Below are 21,856 nucleotides of genomic sequence, written 5' to 3'. Positions count from 1 at the left end.
AACATTCAAGAAATATGGGACACAATAAAAAGACCAAACCTAAGAATTATAGGAATAGAAGAAGGAGAAGAATCACAGCTCGAAGGCCCAGAAAATATTTTTAACAAAATTATGGAAGAAAACTTTCCCAACATAAAGAAAGTTATCCCCTTGAATATTCAAGAAGCATACAGAACACCAAACAGACTGGATCAAAGAAAAACTTCCCCTCGCCATATAATAATCAAAACACAAAATAGACAGGTTAAAGAAAGAATATTAAGAGCTGCAAAGGAAAAAGGCCAAGTAACCTATAAAGGTAAACCGATCAGAATTACACCTGACTTCTCTATGGAAACCATGAAAGCCAGAAGGTCCTGGATAGAGGTACTTCAAAAGCTAAGAGACCATGGATGCAAACCCAAACTTCTGTACCCTGCCAAGCTAGTGTTCACTATCAATGGAGAAAACAAGACATTCCAGGATAAGAACAAATTTAAACAATACGTAGCCACAAATCCAGCTCTACAGAAAGTAATAGAAGGAAAATCGCAACCCAAGGAATCCAACAATGCCAACACTGACTACAATAACTCAGGCATCTAGTGAACCTTCACCAGCACAACTCAAAGAAGGGACACACACACAAACTCTACTACCAAAAAAACAATAAGAATAACCGGAGTAAACAACAATTGGTCATTAATATCACTTAATATTAATGGTCTCAATTCACCTATAAAAAGGCACAGGCTAAGAGATTGGATACGAAAACAGGATCCAACATTCTGCTGTTTGCAAGAAACACATCTCAACCACAAAGACAGGCATCTACTCAGAGTAAAAGGTTGGGAAAAGGTCTTTCAAGCAAATGGTCCTAAGAAAAAAGCAGGTGTGGCCGTACTAATTTCCAACAAAACGGACTTCAAACTAAAATCAATCAGAAGAGATCGAGAAGGACACTTTATACTCATAACAGGAACAATTCATCAGGATGACATCTCAATTCTGAATATCTATGCCCCTAATATAAAAGCACCCACTTATATAAAAGAAATATTACTAGAACTCAAGGCAGACATCAAACCACACACACTAATAGTAGGAGACTTCAACACACCTCTCTCTCCAATGGACAGGTCAATCAGACAGAAACCTAATAGAGAATTAAGAGAATTACTGGAGGTAATGAAACAAATGGACTTAACAGACATCTATAGAACACTCCACCCAAATAGGAAAGAATATACCTTCTTCTCTGCAGCTCATGGAACCTTCTCAAAAATTGACCATATACTCGGAAACAAAGGAAGCCTCCACAGATACAAAAGAATATCAGTGTCCACCTGTGTCTTATCAGATCACCACGGATTAAAGTTAGAAGGCAACAACAATGCTGCCCCCAGAAAGCCGACAAACTCATGGAAACTGAACAATCAACTACTGAACCACACCTGGGTGAAGGAAGAAATTAAGAAGGAAATTAAAGTCTTCCTTGAATTTAATGAAAATAAAGAGACAACATACTCAAACCTATGGGACACGATGAAAGCAGTGCTAAGAGGAAAGTTCATAGCACTAAGTGCCCACTTAAAGAAAACGGAGAAAGCATACATTGGGGACTTAACAGCACACCTGAAAGCTTTAGAAAAAAAAGAAGCAGATGTGCCCAGAAGGAGTAGAAGACTGGAAATAATCAAACTGAGGGCAGAAATCAACAAAATAGAAACACAGAAAACAGTCCAAAGAATCAATGAAACAAAAAGTTGGTTCTTGGAGAAAATCAACAAGATAGACAAACCCCTATCCAAACTAATTAAACAACAGAGGGAGAACACGCAAATAAATAAGATCAGAAATGAAAAGGGGGACATAACCACAGACACAGAGGAAATTCAGAGAATCATTAGATCTTACTACAGGAGCCTGTATGCCACAAAACTGGAAAATACAAAAGAAATGGACATCTTTTTAGATAAGTACCATATACCAAAGCTAAACCAAGACCAGGTGAAAGATCTAAATAGACCTGTTAGTCGCGAAGAACTTGAAGCAGTTATCAAAAATCTGCCCTCTAAAAAAAGCCCAGGACCAGATGGTTTCAATGCAGAATTCTACCAGAACTTCCAAGAAGAGCTAATACCTATTCTCCTTAATGTATTTCACAGTATAGAAACAGAAAAGTCATTGCCAAATTCCTTTTATGAAGCTACAGTTACCCTGATACCAAAACCACACAAAGACCCAACCAAGAAAGAGAACTACAGGCCTATCTCACTCATGAATATCGACGCAAAAATTCTTAATAAAATACTGGCAAACCGAATTCAAGAACACATTAGAAAAATTATCCATTATGATCAAGTAGGCTTCATCCCAGAGATGCAGGGCTGGTTCAACATACGCAAATCTATCAATGTAATCCACCATATAAATAAAATGAAAGAAAAAAACCATATGATCATTTCATTAGATGCTGAAAAAGCATTCGACAAAATCCAACACCCCTTTATGATAAAGGTATTGGAGAGACTAGGGATACAAGGGTCATACCTAAATATAATAAAAGCTATTTACAGCAAACCGACAGCTAACATTAAATTAAACGGAGAAAAACTCAAAGCCATCCCACTAAAATCAGGAACAAGACAAGGATGTCCACTCTCTCCATACCTCTTCAATATAGTGCTTGAAGTTCTAGCAATAGCAATAAGACAACATAAGGGGATCAAAGGGATTCGTATTGGAAAGGAAGAAGTTAAGCTTTCGTTATTTGCAGATGATATGATAGTATACATAAGCGACCCCAAAAACTCTACCAAAGAACTCCTACAGCTGATAAACACCTTCAGTAATGTGGCAGGATACAAGATCAACTCGAAAAAATCAGTTGCCTTCCTATACAGTAAGGATAAGGAAACAGAGAGGGAAATCAGAGAAGCATCACCTTTCATGATAGCCACAAAGAGCATAAAATATCTTGGGGTAACCCTGACCAAGGAAGTGAAAGATCTATATGACAAGAACTTTAAGACTTTGAAGAACGAAATAGAAGAAGACACCAGAAAATGGAAGGATCTCCCTTGCTCTTGGATTGGGAGGATCAACATAGTAAAAATGGCAATTCTTCCAAAAGCAATATATAGATTCAATGCAATCCCCATCAAAATCCCATCAAAATTCTTCACAGATCTGGAGAAGACAATAATCAACTTTATATGGAAAAATAAAAAACCCAGGATAGCCAAAACAATCTTATACAATAAAGGAACGTCTGGAGGCATTACCATCCCTGACTTCAAACTCTATTACAGAGCTACAGTATTAAAAACAGCTTGGTATTGGCATAAAAACAGAGAAGTCGACCAATGGAACCGTATAGAAGACCCTGACTTTAATCCACAAACCTATGAGCAACTGATTTTCGATAAAGGAGCTAAAACTATACAATGGAAAAAAGAGAGCATCTTCAACAAATTGTGCTGGCAAAACTGGATTTCAATCTGTACAAAAATGAAAATAGATCCATGTCTGTCACCATGCACAAAACTCAAGTCCAAGTGGATTAAAGACCTCAATATCAGTCTGAACACACTGAACCTGATAGGAGAGAAAGTGGGAACTACACTACAACAAGTGGGCACAGGAGACCGCTTCCTACGTATAACATCAGCAGCACAGACAGTAAGGGCCTCATTGAATAAATGGGACCTCATGAGACTGAGAAGCTTCTGTAAAGCAAAGGACACTGTCGCTAAGACAGAAAGGCAACCCACTGACTGGGAGAAGATCTTCACCAACCCCGCAACTGACAAAGGTCTGATCTCCAAAATATATAAAGAACTTAAGAAACTAGACTGTAAAAGGCTAATCAACCCAATTATAAAATGGGGCACTGAGCTGAACAGAGATCTCTCAACAGAAGAAGTTCAAATGGCCAAAAGACACCTAAGGTCATGCTCAACTTCCTTAGCGATCAGGGAAATGCAAATCAAGACAACTTTAAGATACCATCTTACACCTGTCAGAATGGCTAAAATCAAAAACACCAATGATAGCCTATGCTGGAGAGGTTGTGGAGAAAGGGGTACACTTATCCATTGCTGGTGGGAATGCAAACTTGTACAACCACTCTGGAAAGCAGTGTGGCGGTTTCTCAGAAAATTTGGGATCAACCTACCCATGGACCCAGCAATACCACTCTTGGGAATATACCCAAGAGAGGCCTTATCATGCAACAAAAATATATGCTCTACTATGTTCATAGCAGCATTGTTTGTAATAGCCAGAACCTGGAAACAACCTAGATGCCCCTCAATTGAAGAATGGATGAAGAAAGTATGGAATATATACATATTAGAGTACTACTCAGCAGTAAAAAACAAGGACTTCTTGAAGTTTGCAGGCAAATGGATGGAAATAGAAAACACTATCCTGAGTGAGGTAAGCCAGACCCAAAAAGAGGAACATGGGATGTTCTCACTCATATTTGGTTTCTAGCCATAAATAAAGGACATTGAGCCTACAATTCGGGTTCTTAGAGAAGCTAAAGAAGAAGGAGAACCCAAAGAAAAACATATAGGCATCCTCCTGAATATTAACCTTCATCAGGCGATGAAAGGAGACAGAGACAGAGACCCACATTGGAGCACCGGACTGAAATCTCAAGGTCCAAATCAGGAGCAGAAGGAGAGCGAACATGAGCAAGGAACTCAGGACCGCGAGGGGTGCACCCACACACTGAGACAATGGAGATGCTCTATCGGGAACTCACCAAGGCCAGCTGACCTGGGTCTGAAAAAGCCTGGGTTAAAACCGGTCTCACTGAACATAGCGGACAATGAGGACTACTGAGACATCAAGAACAATGGCAATGGGTTTTTGATCCTACTGCATGTAGTGGCTTTGTGGGAGCCTAGGATGTTTGGATGCTCACCTTACGAGACCTGGACGGAGGAGGGTTTTCCTTGGACTTCCCACGGGACGGAGAGCCCTGATTGCTCTTTGGGCTGACGAGGGAGGGGGAATGGATTGGGGGAGGGGGAGGGAAAGGGGAGGCGGAGGTGGGGAAGAGACAGAAATATTTAATAAAGAAAGAAAGAAAGAAAAAAAGAAAAAAAAAGAAAAAAAAAAAAAAGAAAACAAATACTGGCAAGGATGTGGGGAAAGATGAACCTTCCCATTCTGATGGTGGTAATGTAAATTAGTACACAGCCTCTTAGGGGGTCTGGGCAGCCAGGAAACGAATAAGCAGCCTCCTACAACACCAGAGGACAGGCTTAGGAGTAGAGGGACAATATTTAGGCAATGGGAATAAATTGAAACAAAATACATTGACTCTACATATGAAAATACTGTCATGAGACCCATATTTTGTATGCTACTTTAAAAATTAAAATAAAAACAAAAACCAGGGGCTAGATAGATGGTTCAGAGGTTAAGAGCAGTGGCTGCTCTTCCAAAAATCCTGAGTTCAATTCCCAGCAACCATATGGTGGCTCACAAATGATCTATAATGAGATCTGCTAGCATCTTCCAGTGTGTAGGTATACATACATGCAGAATACTGTATACATAATAAATAAATAAATCTTAAAAAACAAAAACAAACCATAAACATTAAATTTTGGACCTGGAGTCATGGCTTAGTGGTCAAGAGCACTAGCTATTCTTCAACAGGACTCAGGTTCAATTTTAGAACCCACATGGTAGCACACAACTGTCTGTGTAAGTTTTAGGATATCCAATTCTTTCTGCTGGCATCTGTAGGCACCAAGCATGCGTGTGGTGTACAGACATATATACAGAACACTCATATATATTAATAATATATGTGTGTATATTAATTTTTAAAGAACAATTAAACAGTAAAAAGTATTTGCAGCACATATATCTGCCAAGAGACTTGTGCCTGGATAAAAAGTTCCAGGGCCAGAGATCTCTCTTAAAGCCCTATACTGGCATATGCATGTTAAATTACCAGTACTATAAAAACAAAATCCAGAGACAGCTATGGTAGCACAGCTGTGCATAGTAGTAGCTTCTCAGAAGAGAAAGAGAATTGCTTGGGTGCAGGAGTTCAAAGAATACATGGACAATATGATAACCCCATCTCAAACAGATATGATCCTATTTTTATATCTTTAGAAAGAGGATGAGGCTGGGATTAAATCTAGACATTTATGCATGCTAAGTAGAAGCTAGGTCACTGAGCCAAATTTCTGCATGAATAACAACTTCTTAATACATTGCAAAAACAGGCAAAAGATAACACAAAACAAAACAAAAGTCAACTACAAAAGAGACAGCCAAACAGCGTTACTGACCTATTTTGCTCCTCTGCATTTCTGTATTGCTGTCATAATTCCCAGCATGATTACATTTAAGGTAGCTGAACTGAAATGAAGTTATAATGGTGGAATCTGTATCCTACAGTATTAGTGTACTTATACGAAAAGGAAATGATACTGGGATGTATCCCATGCAAGGAACAAAACGCAACTGTTTTTTTTTTTCTTCTGCAAACCAATCATTATGAGTAGTCAAACCTGCATATCCTTTCTTCGAGATTTTAGGCTCCCAAGCCTTAAGAAACTTAACTTCTATGTTTAAAAAACACCTAACTAGACTAGTAAAATACGTCTCCCAGTGAGATTAATACAATAAGAAAAAATGCTAAACACCATTCATATGTGAATAATGAGAACATAAATAATGAGAAAATGAATACAAGCATTTCAGAAAGGTTTGATGATTTCCATAAAGTTTAAACACAGCTTCCATGTAGCCTAGTAACTGAGTTCTAAAGCATTTGTCTAACACAAATGGAAACAAACTTCCATTTGTGTGTGAGTACAAACTGAAAACAGTCCAATTTCCTTTAGCTAGTGGATGAATAAGTAATTTGTGCAATTCCATAGGATATTAGAATAACAGGGATCAAGAATATATAAAATACTATGATAAAATTAAAAACAAAAGCAAATTAACTCAAAGGAGTGTATACCCTTATCATTTTATTTAAAGAAATTCTAGAAAAGGCAAATCTGACTTCCAGAACAGTATTAGTTTGCTGCCTTGTTGCTGGGGCCTACCTGGGGTAAGGAGCAGGGTGCTGAGTGTAAGTGGACATAGGGAAATTTCCGGAATGACAGCAATGCTCTTATCACTGACTATAGCGCTGCTGGGTTGCTTGCACAGGTATATAGGTTTATAAAGCTTCACAAACTTACAACTGATATATTATACGGAAATTATAGCCTAAAGATATAAGACTGCAGGAGAGGTGACAGCAATGAGAACTGGACAGGATCAAGTAGATGACAGGCATGCAAAAAAGTGACACTGTGAATCCAGAACTCTGAATAAACATGCTAATAACAAGTTTGGAGGTAAGGAATATAAGCATACAAATGCTTTTTAAAAATTGGACAGGCTGTCACCAGGACCTAAAGAGAGAGATGAATGTCTGTGGACAGCAGAGGAACAGAGAGTGAAGCCCAGTAAGGGACTTCAGGGTTTTCTAGCATACTGAATCCTACATAACCAGGCACACAAGACAGTTTACAGAAGAAAACAATGAGACTACCTACAACTTTGTGGTTGTGAACTCTGCTTCCTTTAACAGCACCTGCCCCACACAGAAGAAAGGGTGAGCAAACATCAGCTGACAGCTTGAAGGACACACTGATAGCACCACCATCAGTCACAGGTCTCGCTGAGCTGCAGCTACAATTCACACGAAATACCACTTGTGCTGAACAGTTAAAACTTGTTTTCTTTTTAAGTTACCTTAAAGCACTGAAAATACAGTCCTTTCTCACAAAATATGTATTAACGCTAAAAACTAAGTCAAGAGAAAGAACTAGCACGACACATATACAAAAGTTTCCGATGAGATATGTCCTTTGTTTAAAAAGAACTCAGCAATTTACAGTTATAAGGAACCAACTTTGCTAATGGATTCATAAATTCTTTTTGTCTGATTTTCTGATAGAGTACAGTGAAACGACAGAGCAGGCAGCAGGCTAGGGCTGAGCGAGCCTGAAGCTGAGGCAGCAGAGGACCACACACCATGAAATGTAAACAGAGGAGCAAATCCTAGATGCCAGACTGGAAAAGAAGCAGGAGAGTGTCTTTCCAAACAGAGGTAAGTGTAGGGAAGGCTGGAAAAAGAAACTCAGTAGTTTTAAAAGGAAAAGGGGTGGGGGAGCAGGAGGAGAAGAAATGAAAAAGAAAAGAGCCATCAATTATTCCTTAACAGGCACAAGTTTGCTATAGAATACTGGCTAAATACAACTTTTCAGGGTTTATTTTTTAACCAGTTCTCAACCTTCTGGAACAGCAATTTTATCAGGGCAAGCTTCTTCATCACCCTGCTCCTCACCAAAAAAAAAAAAAAAGGAAAAAATAAAAGGAATTATTTTTTTCCCCAATAATTGGATTGGTCTTCTATCACGAACTAAAACAGCAAGTATATCATTGCTGTCAGTATTTCCTCTATTCTTAGACAAATAACAACTATGCATGATAGGCATGGCAAAATTAGCTTAAAGGAGTTGAATACAAGAGAGGCTTCTAGGTGACAACACAACACTCTGCACAGGTAGAACTATTCTGACTCATAATCATATCTATGAACTTCTAAAGAGTATCACCCAAAGTTTTGTTCCAGTCACATACTTATGTTGATCTTGGCATTTATTCACAGAGAGTATCTTTTGTTATATTACGGAAGAAGCAAGCAAGCAAAATCTACAAATGACTTCTGAAGGAGGGCAGAAATTTGCAGACATACACAACTAGCCAATTCCTTCTTATACTCACACCCACCTGCAGCTATTGGTCCTCTTAGTAACACAACTAGGCATGAAAGTTAACAGTAAGGACAGAATTATAATCAAACATTTTAAATCTATGTCCTGCAAATTAAATATTTGTTTCAATTCATAAAAGTAGATTATAACCAGCACCATTATAAACAAAGAACTACAAGACAAATTTATAATAACATTTTGTTCATTTATCTCCCCCCACCCCCCATTTGACTGCTTGTAAGCTTGCTTGCTGAGGAGTTAACTCTGGGCCTGCATACTCAGGCAAGCATTCTGTTACTGAAATACACCCCCAGCCCCAGTAGCTTAAAACTTTCTGATATATGATTCAACACAAGTGTGTATTAAATTGAAATAGGGACTAAGAGTACACAGCTCAATGGTCCAACTACAGCTCTATAAAGGGACAATGGCACCTAGTCATTGGTTGCTCCAGGTGTTACAACTTAGAAGTGCCAGTGTGAAAGTCCAGGACCATGAAATTCCACTAATTCCACTAAAATTAGTCTTAGTCATGGCAGGGAGATACTAGTAGAATCCCAGGAAAAGAAGTAGAAGGCAAAGGGCAGAAGATAAGACACTTGATAAGTATCTATGAAAACAGGGGGAAACCCAACAAATCGAAAACAAAAAGCAAAAGATGACTAATCTTAGATAATGGGGAGGAAGAAAGACATTGTAAAGATGTGAAGTGTGCACATTTGTATTTCTTTTTACCTGTTCATTTTTCTTCTGAACCCATTCCTTGTGCTTTTCTTCAGCGATTATCTTTCTTTTTTCACGTTCTTCCATTTCTTTTCTTTTTTCTATTTGTTGATTTAATTCCTATGGGATTTTATTTAAACGAAAAGCAGCACTTAATAGACATACCCAAATCACATAATTGAAAAAAAGGCTGAGACTAAATTAAACATGAACACAATTTCTCTTATAGAACATATACCATAGTGACAATATCTTACTTAAGTAACTGTAGGATAAAACACTGGTACCACACATAAGTCATTCTGCAGGAACACAAACAATTGGTTGGTGGCAAAACACTAGTTTCTTAAACTAACCTTCAGCAAAATTACCCAAATTGAAATCAACTTTACCATGCATAAATTTTGGCATCAACTGTGAGCTACTGGCAGTAGCTCAAGAGAATTATAACTTTCACTTTACAGTTATTTAAAAAAAAATAGATTCTTGATAAAAATAAAGGATAAGAATGAAATAATCCTTAAATTTTTAAGTCATAGCTACACTAAAGAAATGTAAAGAAGCTATTTACTTTCTTAGAGGAAAAAAAAAGGAATTTGGAGTTTTCTTCATTGATTTTTCAGCTGCTAGGATATAAAACAAAACCATGTTCCGATCCCAGATTACTCAACTGCTTTGCTGTCACTAAAATCAACGTGTCTGGGCATTTCCTCGGGAGAAACAAATGAAGAAACTCTGGCCAATAAATTACTACATAACCTGCTACTCATCAGTTAAATCTATGCATTGGTTAAGAAAACTGCTCAAACTAGACTTCTCTAGGATTCTCTGCTCAATCACTGCTATCTGTCCCCTTTCCTTAGTTATTAATAATCAGATACATTTACACACCTTCCATTGGTCTACTCTCTCACCCAGCCTCCCCTTTCCCTGAGACCTACCTCTCTGAACATACAGAGCAATAAGAAGGGCAATTTTCTCCCAGACTAATTCCAGTATCTTAAATGAAGATAAGATGTAGACAGAAACAAAGGTTTTGGACTTCAGAACAAAACCACAAGCTGTCTATCATGAGTGCTTGTCTAAATTCCACTGGATAGAAGACAGCTGCCTCCTTCACTCCATAACTCTCAACTTTTAAACAATGTCCCTCTAAAAGCAAATTTTTATCTTGGTATTAAGACTTTTTTACTAACTAGCTATTCCTTGATTACTCATGCAATACATTTTTTATAGAATGCTTGCTATATAACTAACAAGAACTGGGTGGTGGTGGTAGTGTGTGTGTGTGCGCGTGCACGCACACACACGCGCAGGGGGGGGCGCACGAGTGTGCATGAGCATATGTGGGTGCCTATATATATGCAAGTGCTCACGTAATGCATGTGGAGGCCAGAGGACAGCTTTCAAGAGTTGGTTTACCCCTTCTACTGTGGGATCTGAGGATCAAACCTAGGTCATCAGGCTGTTAGGCAAGCCCCTTTACCCACTGAGTGAACTCACCAGCCCCACCTTGCTTTTTCAGGTCTCAGCTCTGTTTCCCTAGCACTGGATTGATAAGCACACTCTACCACAAGTGGCTTTTTGTTGCTTTGTTTGAGATAGGGTCACTTTTAAAATCATTTATTTCATTTTATGAGCATTTATTGGTGTTTTGCTTGCATGTATAGCTGTGTTGAGAATGTCAGATTTTCTATAATTGGAGTCACAGATAGTTGTGAGCTGCCTTACAGTGCTAGGAATTGAACCCTGGTCCTCTGGAATTCACAGAGCCATCTCTCCAGCCCCCATGTGTAATCGGAGACTTAGCTTTGTTTCCTGGCTGCCCAGACCCGAATACTCACACAGAAACTATATTACTAACAACACTGCTTTGCCAGCTGCTTAGGCATATTTCTACCTAGCTCTTATATCTTAAATTAACTCTTTTCTATTAATCTGTGTATCACCATGAGGCTGTGGCCTACTGTAAGGTTCTGGCACTTGTGTCCTTCAGCAGATACATGATGTCTCCTGGTCTCCGCCTACTCTTTATCTCTCTGTTCAGATTTCCTACCTGACTTTGGACAAATTCTGCTAAGTCAATGGACAAAACAGCTTTATTCATTAACCAATAAAAAGCAACACATACAGAAAAACATCCCACATCCTTTTCCTTTTTTTTTTTTTCTTTTTTTCTTTTGGTTTTTTGATTCTTAGAGATCACTCTGGCTATCCTGAAACTCACTCTGTAGAGCAGGCTGACCTCAAACTCACAGAGATCCACCTGCCTCTGCCTCCCAAGTGCTGGGATTAAAGGTGTGCACCACTAGCACCCAGCACGAATGGCTTTTTTAAAGGTCTGGGAAATCACACTCAGGCCTGGGTGTGTGCACAGTACACTTTGTGGACAGTGCTATCTCCTCAACCAACAAATTACTCTTAAAAATAAAATCAGGGATGTTATGGGAAGTTATGTTTACATAACTATCAGATCTATATGTAAAGACTTGTATATGCATATGTATTCGTATGCATATATACGAGTGTGTATACTGTATATTTTTCTCCTGTTTTCTGACATAACTCCAGATGGTCTTCCCCTTATAACATGTACTTCAGTAATTTCCTAGTCAGTTTTCCTCAGAATAGTTTTCAAGCCATTAATCACTGTCACCAGCCTTTGTCATTAAGAACTCTAAATCACCCCTCTGCCATGAAGTCTTGCTTCATAGTGTTCAATTTATGCCAGCTTTCTCAAAATGAAGAAATTGATACCACTCTCTACTTTTCTAACATCTCCACCCCACCATCTTGCCCTGTAAAGCCATGTCCTCACAGTTGAAAGCAGGTTCACAGTGTAGATGTACAACTAGGTATGAATGATCATACTTATATCCTTTTAAAGGTTCTTTGAATAATGAACAATTGCAGAGGGGGTTACTCAGATCTTATGTCCTGTTTTATAGTTGTCAATTTTCAGTTAGTTTAAGGGCTAAAGAAGACCCAGTAATACCTAGAAAATGCTACCACTGACCTCCCTAGTGGTCTAATTTTAGAGGATCTGTTTTAATCAGTTTATTTTATACAAATTAAATAATTAAATAGTTAAGCTAACTGTAGGAGCTTACTAATCAAAATCCCAACATTTGGGAGGTGAGGCAGGAAGAACATTGAGTTTGGGGTCAGACAATCTGGGATATAAAAAATACACTGAATATTACATCTTGATATTGTAGGAAAATGCACTTATATTAGTAATCAATTCCAGTCCTAACTTTAATACTAACTGAAACTTCAACCAAGTTACTTCTCTATCTTCCTGGGTTTTTTTTTAGCTTTAGTAGGGTCGGCCTACATGATGATATCCCTGGCATGCCCGGAACATAAGATTCAGACAAAAATACCTTAGTCATGTAAGAGTTAAGTAATAAGGTAGCATGAGAAAGGCCAAATAATTCATAACATGAAAAGGATTTAATCCTTACAAATAATTATACCCTCTGTATGCTTAATCATTGTGGCGTGGACTTTATATTAATTAACACCTTTCATACTCAGTAACAGCTAAGCTGTATTGAGTGTTTTCTATACATCTGGCCATATCCCAACAGCTTGTTCTCCCCTTCACCAGAGCACTGGAGAATATGCTCAAAGTCTAAGTTTTGAATGTAAGGCTCAAATGTATGCTATTAACCAGTCCTCTACTGCTAATGTCTGATTTGCAGATGAAGAGCCCAAGGCCAAGAGAATGTAAACAACTTTCCCAAGTTAAAATTTCAGTCTTACCAGGTAAGACTTTCAGTGAAAGGACTGGGACATTAAACCAATCACAAAACCTCTGACCTCAAATTTGCCCTGTCTATAAGATGTGCTAAGGTAAAGGTGGCACAGAAACTGTGGGAGTGGCCAACTAATGACTGGTCCAGTTTGAGAGCATACCATGAGAGGAAGCCCATCCCTTATACTGCCTGGAGGGCCAGGACCCAAAGCATAGACAGTCCAGAGACCTATGAGAGAACTAAAGTCAGTGACCTGATTCCCAATGATATTCTGCTATACTCATAGATTGATGCTTTGTCTGATTGTCATCAGAGCTTCTTCACAGAGCAACTGATGGAAACAGATACAGAGACCCACAGCCAAATGTAAGATGGAGCTCTTTGGGGAATCCTCCTCAATACAGGGAAGAAGGATTGTAGGAGCCAGAGGGGTCAAGGAAACTATAAGAAAACCTACCAAATGAACTAACCTGGGCTCATAGGGGCTCAAAGAGACTGAAACACAAACCAGGGAGACAGCATGGGTCTGACCTAGGCCCTCTGCCTATGTGTTACAGTTGTGAGGCTTGGTCCTCTTGTGGGACTTCAACAGTGGGAGCAGGGGCCAACTTTGACTCTGTTGCCTGCTTTGAGAACCTTTCTTCCTACCGGATTGCCTCATCTAGCCTCAAAAGGAGAAAGAGCATAGTCTCACTGCAACTTGATATGCCATGGCTGGCTGCCCTTTTCTGAAAAGGAGGATGAGTCTATGGCGGGGGTGGGGGGTGGGGGGTGTAGTGCAGTTGGGATGTAAAAAGAAAAATATCAGCCTAGTTGTATATGACTCCACAGTTCAGATTTTCTTACTACTTTTCTCTAATTTAAGAAACTTCTTGCTTTGTATACTGAGTAAAAATAATTTGAAGTAACTCCTTTTTTCTTAACAAGTACTTTGTTGGAGGGTCCAGACAAAGTCATAAATAGCTCATTGACCTCTGTTTTACCACAAAGTCATAAATCAGACAGTGAGTCTAATATCAATTCAATGGGTTAAAAACAAGCAAACCCAAAATACATTTATGCTGTCGCATAAAACTGAGACATTTCAGATACATATGTATATGTATACATATATACATATACATATACGTTTTCTGTGTGACAAAAAGAATAGATTTGTTACTGTGGGTATTTCTTAAAAAAAAAAAAACACAAAAAAAAAAACCCCAACACCACCACTAACAACAACAAAAAAACCTCCTCCAGATGACCTTGAACTTCTGATCCTTCCAACTGCACTTCTTAAATACTGGAATTGCAGGTTGAGAAACAGGCATGCACCATCATCACTCCTGCAGAGTGTATGCCATTCTGGGAAAGGACCCAGGGCTTCATGAATGCTAGGTAAGTATTCTACCAATTAAGCTACATCTTCAGACCTGAACAAATATTTTTAAGGGTTACTGTACTGAGACTATGGGTGTGGGTCGGTAGCAGAATCTTTTTCTAGCATGTACAGGGTCCTAGATTTGATACCCAGTACTGTGAGGGGAGGGGAAATATGCTAGGCTAAGAAGATAAGATAAGACTATCATCTGGGGTCTCAAAAATACAAATTAATATGCAAAATAAATAAAAAAGCATTAAGAGCATGATGGCAATGATATAAATAATACCAGTAAAAACAAAACCAGTCACCTTCATACTTGGTTTCATTTAATCTTTACAAAAGTCCTGTGACAAGTACAATTTCATCCCTTTTGTACAGATGGCGAAACTGAAGTACAGAAGGTTAAAAAACTTAGCTAATGTCAAGCAGCAAGGGAAAAAGCCACAACTAGGCTCTTATTAATCCTTCCTGACACTAAACCATAAGGTCTTTCTTAAATCCTGTTAACAAGGCAGGGCTTCTCTCACAGAGCACCTTTCCAGGAACAGATTTACATCCTAGAATACAGAGTAGCCTGTAATAGGAACCAGCCAAATGGATTGGTAGCTGTAATATCTGAGTTATGCCAAGCCACCTGAGTTGTGACTGTCTACCTAGTTAGAAATTTAACACAAATAATTAGTTATAAAACTGATAAGGAATTATTCTAATACTATAAAGGCTTTAGTTTCCATGATTTTGATGTTAACACGTTTACTAACAGATGAAAATAAACTAAAATTTCTACATAGTGAACAAATTTTGATACAATAATACATTCTCTTTATAATATTATCAGGAAACCACTTTAAAATGATACTAAAAATATTAAATAAGGGCTGGGAGTGTAACACAAAGGGAAGAGCACTTGGCTAGCATGTTCAAGGCCCTTGCTTAAATTCTCAGAACAAAGATGTATTTTCAATGATATGGAAATATACTGATATCTAAAAGGCAGAAAATGCAGGTTATAATTTGATTAAGCCAGGCGGTGGTGGCGCATAAACTGGGTAGTGTTGGTGAATGCCTTTAATCCCAGCATGTGGGAGGCAGAGGCAAGCAGAGATCTGTGAGGCCAGCCTGATCTACATAGAGAGTTCCAGAAGAGCCAAGGCTGTTTCACAGAGAAACTGTCTCAATCAAAAAAAAAAAAAAAAAAAAAAATCAAAAAGTTTGATTCTATTTCCTTAAAAATCAGAAGTACCCTTTAATATTCTTTGACCTCGATGTTTAGATATGAAGAATTAAAATTAAGTAAAAGAGAAAGGTTGAGTGCACACTTTTAATTCCAGCACTCAGGAAGCAGAGGCAAGTGGATCTCTGTGAGGACAGCCTGGAGCCTGGTCTACATACTGATTTCTTGGACAGTCAGAGCTCTATAGTCAAAAAAAAAAAAAAAAAAAAAAAAAAAAGGATAGAAAGTTTGGATAATGAGTTTGGAGAATGTCAAACTATACAAATCTAAAACTAATTTGTTTTTTGAGTCTAGACAGAGTTCAAAAAAAGATTCGCATCGCACACAGAAAAATGTCCTTGAGCAATGCTGAGAGCAGAGAAACATAAACACCTAAAACCCAGCAGGTGCCCAGGACACACTCACTTTAGGAAACGCTCTTTGTGAGGTGAGGGGTAGTTGTCTCTGCTTCAGCTTCTCTGTCATTTCTGTACTCATTACAGTTAGATTTCTACCAGTTAAATGGACATACGCTAAGGGTCCATTGGATGTGCCTGTTTATACACATTAGTACATAGCTTTATATCACTGGTTTTATGAATTCAACTAAGAATGGATCAAAACTATACAGAGAAAATTGTGCTCATATCTATTATAGACAGTTTTTCTTATATCAGCCCCTAAAGACTACAGCATAACAACTACTAACACAGTATTTACATTATATTCAATAATATAAACAATCTAGAGATGATGTAAAGTATGAAAAGAGATGTGTATAGGTTACTAAGAAGTGTTATGCCATTTTGTATATAGGCTTTCATATCCGTGGATCTGGGCATCCTTTATAGTTAGTTACTCTTTAAATTACAAAAAAAAAAATCTGGACTGCTACATGCCATAATATCAGACTATTTACCCACAGGTGCTGAAGAAGCCTCATTTCTTAATGGTACTTAGCTTGTTTTCAGACCCTCTCCTAATGAGAAAATAGTCTTTCTCCCTTTCTCTCTTTCTCTGGTTTTTTGAGACAGGGTTTCTCTGAGTAGCCTGCCTCCGCCTCCCAAGTGCTGGAATTAAAGATGTTTGCTACTACCACCTGGTGAGAAAATACTATTTCTAAACAAGATTTATTAAAACTGACATAGTACTCCCCATGCAAGAGCACAAACATTATTTCAAGGACAACAGCATTAACACTGATAAAAGTAGTCAGTCTATGAACTCAGGATTCAATGACAAGATCGTTGTGTAGTTTTACCTCCAGGACTTTCTGTTGTAGTCGGCCACGCTCTTCTTTTTCTTTGCCAACAAACCACATCTCCCACGGTGTCAGGCTGCTTTCCCGTAACTGCATCTGCTTCTGCTCTTGTGTATCCTGGGACCCAGCTTCACAGCTACAAGAGAACAAAGGGCAGCACTCGCCACAGAGAACTTTTCTTTTCTAGAGTACAATTCACTTAGCTGTACAATAGAAGCAAAATGGGACATGGCTAACAGCTTGATTTTTACAAATCCATATGAATTACACATAATTTCTATTAAAATTATAAAACTCAATCTTTGAATTAGTTTATCATCAAACTGCCTTTATTTCTAAACCACACTATTTAAGAAGCCATAGGAGTATCCCAAACCCAATCCATCTGTCTCAAGTCCTATTTAGACAGCTAATTACCACATGTAATCCTAACCAGACCCTTTCCCTTTTCCTTCCTTAAACCGTACAAAGGAAAAAATAATGTGCACACACACTGAGCAAGCATAAGGCAAATGTGCTAACAATCAGGAATTCTGTGTATAAGGTAAATGGAAAATTGTAAGATTCTCTTTCAACTTTTTGTAAATTTGAAATTGTTTTAAAATACAAAGTTACCAAGAAAATGACAATTCTCTATTACTATGCACTTTTCTGTTTTCTCTAGCTGCAAATTGAACCCAGGGTCTGGAGCATACTAAGTATGCAGCATGAACTACAAAGAACTACACCCAAGTTAATATTATATATAGTTCATTCCCTATGCCAATTATCTTAGAGCATCCATAACTCCCCACCCTAGTGGTCTCCTGTCAGTTTATATTTCCACCATATACATCTTCTGTAACTCTTCTGGGCACGGAAATCTAAGAGCAGAGCAACTTGGCTAGATGCACAAAGCTCACAAATCTTAGGGAACGCTTAACAACCAGACTCCAGTGAGAGACTGCTCAGGATCCAAAGTAGCTCCAAAGACTGGGCTGTACTGTGTTTGTTGTTGTTAATGTATTGTTTATGTGTATGTGTCTGTATGTACCTGTGAGTGCACATGAGCAGAGTGCCAAGAGAGGCCACTGGATGCCCTGAAGCTGGGTTACAGGCAGTTGTGATTCAGCTGTGAATGCTGGGTACTACACTTAGATCCTTTGTAACAGCAATGTGAGCTCTTAACCACTGAGCAATCTCTCCAGCCTCCTTTTTAACTCTGTGTGTGTGTGTGTGTGTGTGTGTGTGTGTGAGAGAGAGAGAGAGAGAGAGAGAGAGAGAGAGAGAGAGGCTGATGATTAAATATAGTGCTTAGATAGGCATTCTGACAGACCCATCTCCTTCACTCCTAAAATCAAGTTTATTATAGACTAGTTCCTTGTCTTTTATATTGTTAATTCTAGCAAACAATGTCTTTAACAACTGCTTAATATAATTTTTTCTACCTCATAGATCCAGTTCACTCATTTTCCTGCTATTATTCATTTATTCACACCCTTATAGAATCTGCATTCTGGTAGGAAAGAGGTATCGCTGATGTATTATTTATACACTTCCTGCTTTCTCAGTTTTGCAGAATGACCTTACCTTGTCCTACATCACCAATATCACACATCTTCTTAGTCCCACATTGGCAATATAGCTCTGCCTTTTACCTTGGGTTCCAGACTTTTCCAATCACCAGACTATCAAAATCAGTATAAAATAAACTCAGTCATTGGAGCATTCACCCTTCAGTCTCCCAATAAAAGTTCACTTCTCTTAGAACCCTTAGCGAGAGTACCAGCACCCCCAACCAGTTACCAAAGCCAGAAATTCATCCACTTGTTATGTCGTCTCTACAGCCTTCATTATTTTCAAGTCATTCTCTTCTCTAACCCTATAATTGCTCTGAATATAAATGGTTTCTCCTCTTTCTTTCAAACCACTCAACAGCTATATTCTGGTTCACCTCTTAAACAAACCCTTGTATCATCTCAAAGTTCTTCACTGTACTGTATTACCTTCAGCATACAATCCAAACCACTAAGCCTGACCACTCATGAATTGGTTCCTTCTCTTGTAGCAAACTGATGCAGACTTCTGATTTCAGGTTTGCCGAACTGCAGGCTGATGATGTTATATCATTGTGTTCTCTATAGCTTTTCCCTAAAAGTGAGATTCCTTTCTGTAACAAGCTTTCTTGTCATACTATCTTTGGATCACCAGCCCGCAAATAACCCAGAGACTTATTGTCAATTACAAAAGCTTGGCCTTAGATGTTTTTTTCCCAACTAGTTCTTATAATTTGATTAACCCATAATTCTTATCTATTTAGCCATGTGGCTTGGTATCTTTTCTCAGTAAGGCATTCTCATCTTGCTTCCTCTGTACCTGGCTTGCGACTGCATCTCTGCCTTTCCTCTTCTCAGAATTCTATCTTTACAGTGGAAACAAATATTCTGCAACACCTTTCCTTTGTCTCCACAAGGCCTGACGAAGTCTGCATTCTTTTTCCAAATGCAGTCTTAACTAGTCCTTTGGCCCAGGGCTGAAGTGTGAAAGTAAGCTAAACTTAGGTGTTATCAGCTCATTCGGTTTTTAAATGAGACCCAAATATGCCTAATTCCTCCCTTGCACGCTCCCTTTTAGTTTTCTGGCTCTTGGAAGCTAATGCAAATCTTAGTAGTTGAGCTGTATTTGGATGGCCTTTATTCCTTCTGCTGCTCAACTATGACATGCTGCTTGGTTCTTTTGAGTATTATTACAAAGTATTTATCAAAGCCTTCAAATTGATTTTTTTTATGTGCATTGGTATTTTGTTGCCTGCATGTATGTCTGCGTGAGGGTGTTGGATCCCCTAGAACTGAAGTTACAGACAGTTGCGAGTTGCCACATGTGTGCTAGGAATGGAACCCGGGTCCTCTGGAAGAGCAGGCTGGGCTCTTAACCACTAAGCCATCTCTCCAGCCCCTCAAATTTACTTATAAAATATGTGAAACCCACTCTGTCCTGAAAGCTCCCATGAAAAGACTCCTAAAATTCTAATTCAAAGTTCTATCAGGCTAATCAGAGAAGGCCTATTTCCTGTTGCTATCAGCAGTCTGCAGAAGTGGCTTACTTGCTTACTCTATGTGACCACCATCCTCCCCAACACACACATTTCACCTCTCACCCTTACCAAGCTGTTCATGCATGTGAGTGACTTCATGTGGGTCCACATCTAATCCCACTCTCATTTGGGTGCCTTATACTGAAGGGAGCTATCTTGCTGCTTATACAAAAAGCCTGGGCTCGCTGGCCTGAGTTTCTTACATCTCCCATACTGTGCCTGACACCCCTTGACGTTCAGAAACTTGTAAGTACTTCCTGAAGAAAACACAAGGAATATATCCTAAAATGAAGTTGTCTTCAAAATACAAGGACAGGGCCTTTGCTCCCGTTTCCACATACCCAAGAATGAGGACATAGGTATAAGGAAAAGTGAACCTGACCGGAGAACCTGAGTACTGAGCCCTGGACTGCTTTTAACTGTCTGCCTTTGAGTCAGGCCTAGAAACACATTATCTTCCTCTGCTTTTTAAAAGGCTTGCTTTTATTTATGTGTATACATGTGTACGTGTAAGTTTATGTGCATCAAGTGCAAGCACACAGGTGCCAGCAGGGCACCAGATGGTGCCAGATCTCCTGGAACTAAAGTTACAGGTAGTCATGAACCACAAGTCAGACCTTTTATCTGTATTCAGATACAGTTCTGTTATTTGTAAATTGATCGATTTGGGCTTTCATTTCGATAGTGAAAGCCTTGTATATCTCATTTATCGTCCCTATACCTACACTAGTATGTGGCAAGATGGTAAATGTTTGTTGAATTGATCAGTGTAAATAAAAATATTAAGATGGTGTTACACTTGATGAACATACACTATTCCATTAAATGTCCCTGTTCAGACAGTGTTAATCTGTCCCTGCAGAGTAAACACAATACTGGCTGGTGATCATACTCAGCTCTTTATATAAAAGCACCTACTTACTACAACCTCGTACCTACTACACATTTTGACAAGCGCTCTGGAGTCAACGATATGTGCTTTGAGGATTTTTAAGACTCCTGGCAGCAAAGTTTTGTGTGCTCGTTTCTATGTACAGTAAGTTTCCATGGAGATTGCAATAATCACTCTCAGGAGGAGGGACGAAGAATCATGGGAAATCACTGGTCCTTTGTAAGAATTTGCCCAGCACTCCAGGATGGAGATGCAGACTTAAGAAGACAGGAGGCGGTGGGGGAAGGGTGGGCGGTAAAGGGTTCTGAGCACCAACTCTCAGGAGTGTTGACAAGGGCTGTGAGGGCCGGGCCTTGAGATTACCTGGAGTGCCCCTGTAACTCCGTTGTTCCTTCCAGGCTCGCCACCTTGGCCTCTGACTCACGGGCATCTTCGTCCACTGCCTCTTCATCCTCCCCTTCACTGTCGTCCTCGCCAAAAGGAAAGCTCTGGTGGCCAAGAGGAGACAACAAGGACAGGGTGGAGTTGCTGCAGCTCAGAGGCGGCGACAAGCACACGGTCAACGCCACGTCCTCCAGTCCTGGGTCCTGGGAGTCCGCTATGAGGTCGGCGACAGAGCTCGAAGAGGGCCGGGAGCCCGGCCTGCACCGGGCCAGGAAGCGTGTGCGCGGGACGGCAGAGACAGCCCGCCATGGCCCGGCCGCCCGCATCAGGCCCGCCAAGTTCAAACGGCCCGAGCGGGACCGGAGGCGACTTCTCCCAGCAGGCA

The 21,856-nt window shown here is 39.3% G+C and overlaps 1 protein-coding gene across 1 annotated transcript in view; it reads right to left on the bottom strand.

Annotated features, from left to right (window-relative positions):
* The window catches only part of Ccdc34 (coiled-coil domain containing 34), a 28,448-nt gene extending 6,592 nt beyond the window's left edge, over positions 1-21,856 (bottom strand). Inside the window, exons 1-3 of the mRNA XM_050125368.1 lie at positions 21,451-21,856; positions 17,123-17,258; positions 9,531-9,638 (exon numbers count right to left, since the gene is read on the bottom strand). Coding sequence (XP_049981325.1) covers positions 9,531-9,638; positions 17,123-17,258; positions 21,451-21,797 — 591 coding nt within the window. The 5' untranslated portion in view covers positions 21,798-21,856. The remainder of the gene's footprint in view (positions 1-9,530; positions 9,639-17,122; positions 17,259-21,450) is intronic.

The sequence above is a fragment of the Alexandromys fortis genome, unplaced genomic scaffold, assembly GCF_014885135.2.
Source record: "Alexandromys fortis isolate MF-2015 unplaced genomic scaffold, M_Fortis_MF-2015_v1.1 scaffold_229, whole genome shotgun sequence".
Classification (NCBI taxonomy): domain Eukaryota; kingdom Metazoa; phylum Chordata; class Mammalia; order Rodentia; family Cricetidae; genus Alexandromys; species Alexandromys fortis.
The sequence above is the reverse complement of the archived record's forward strand: the minus strand, read 5'-3'. Positions and strand labels throughout refer to the sequence as shown.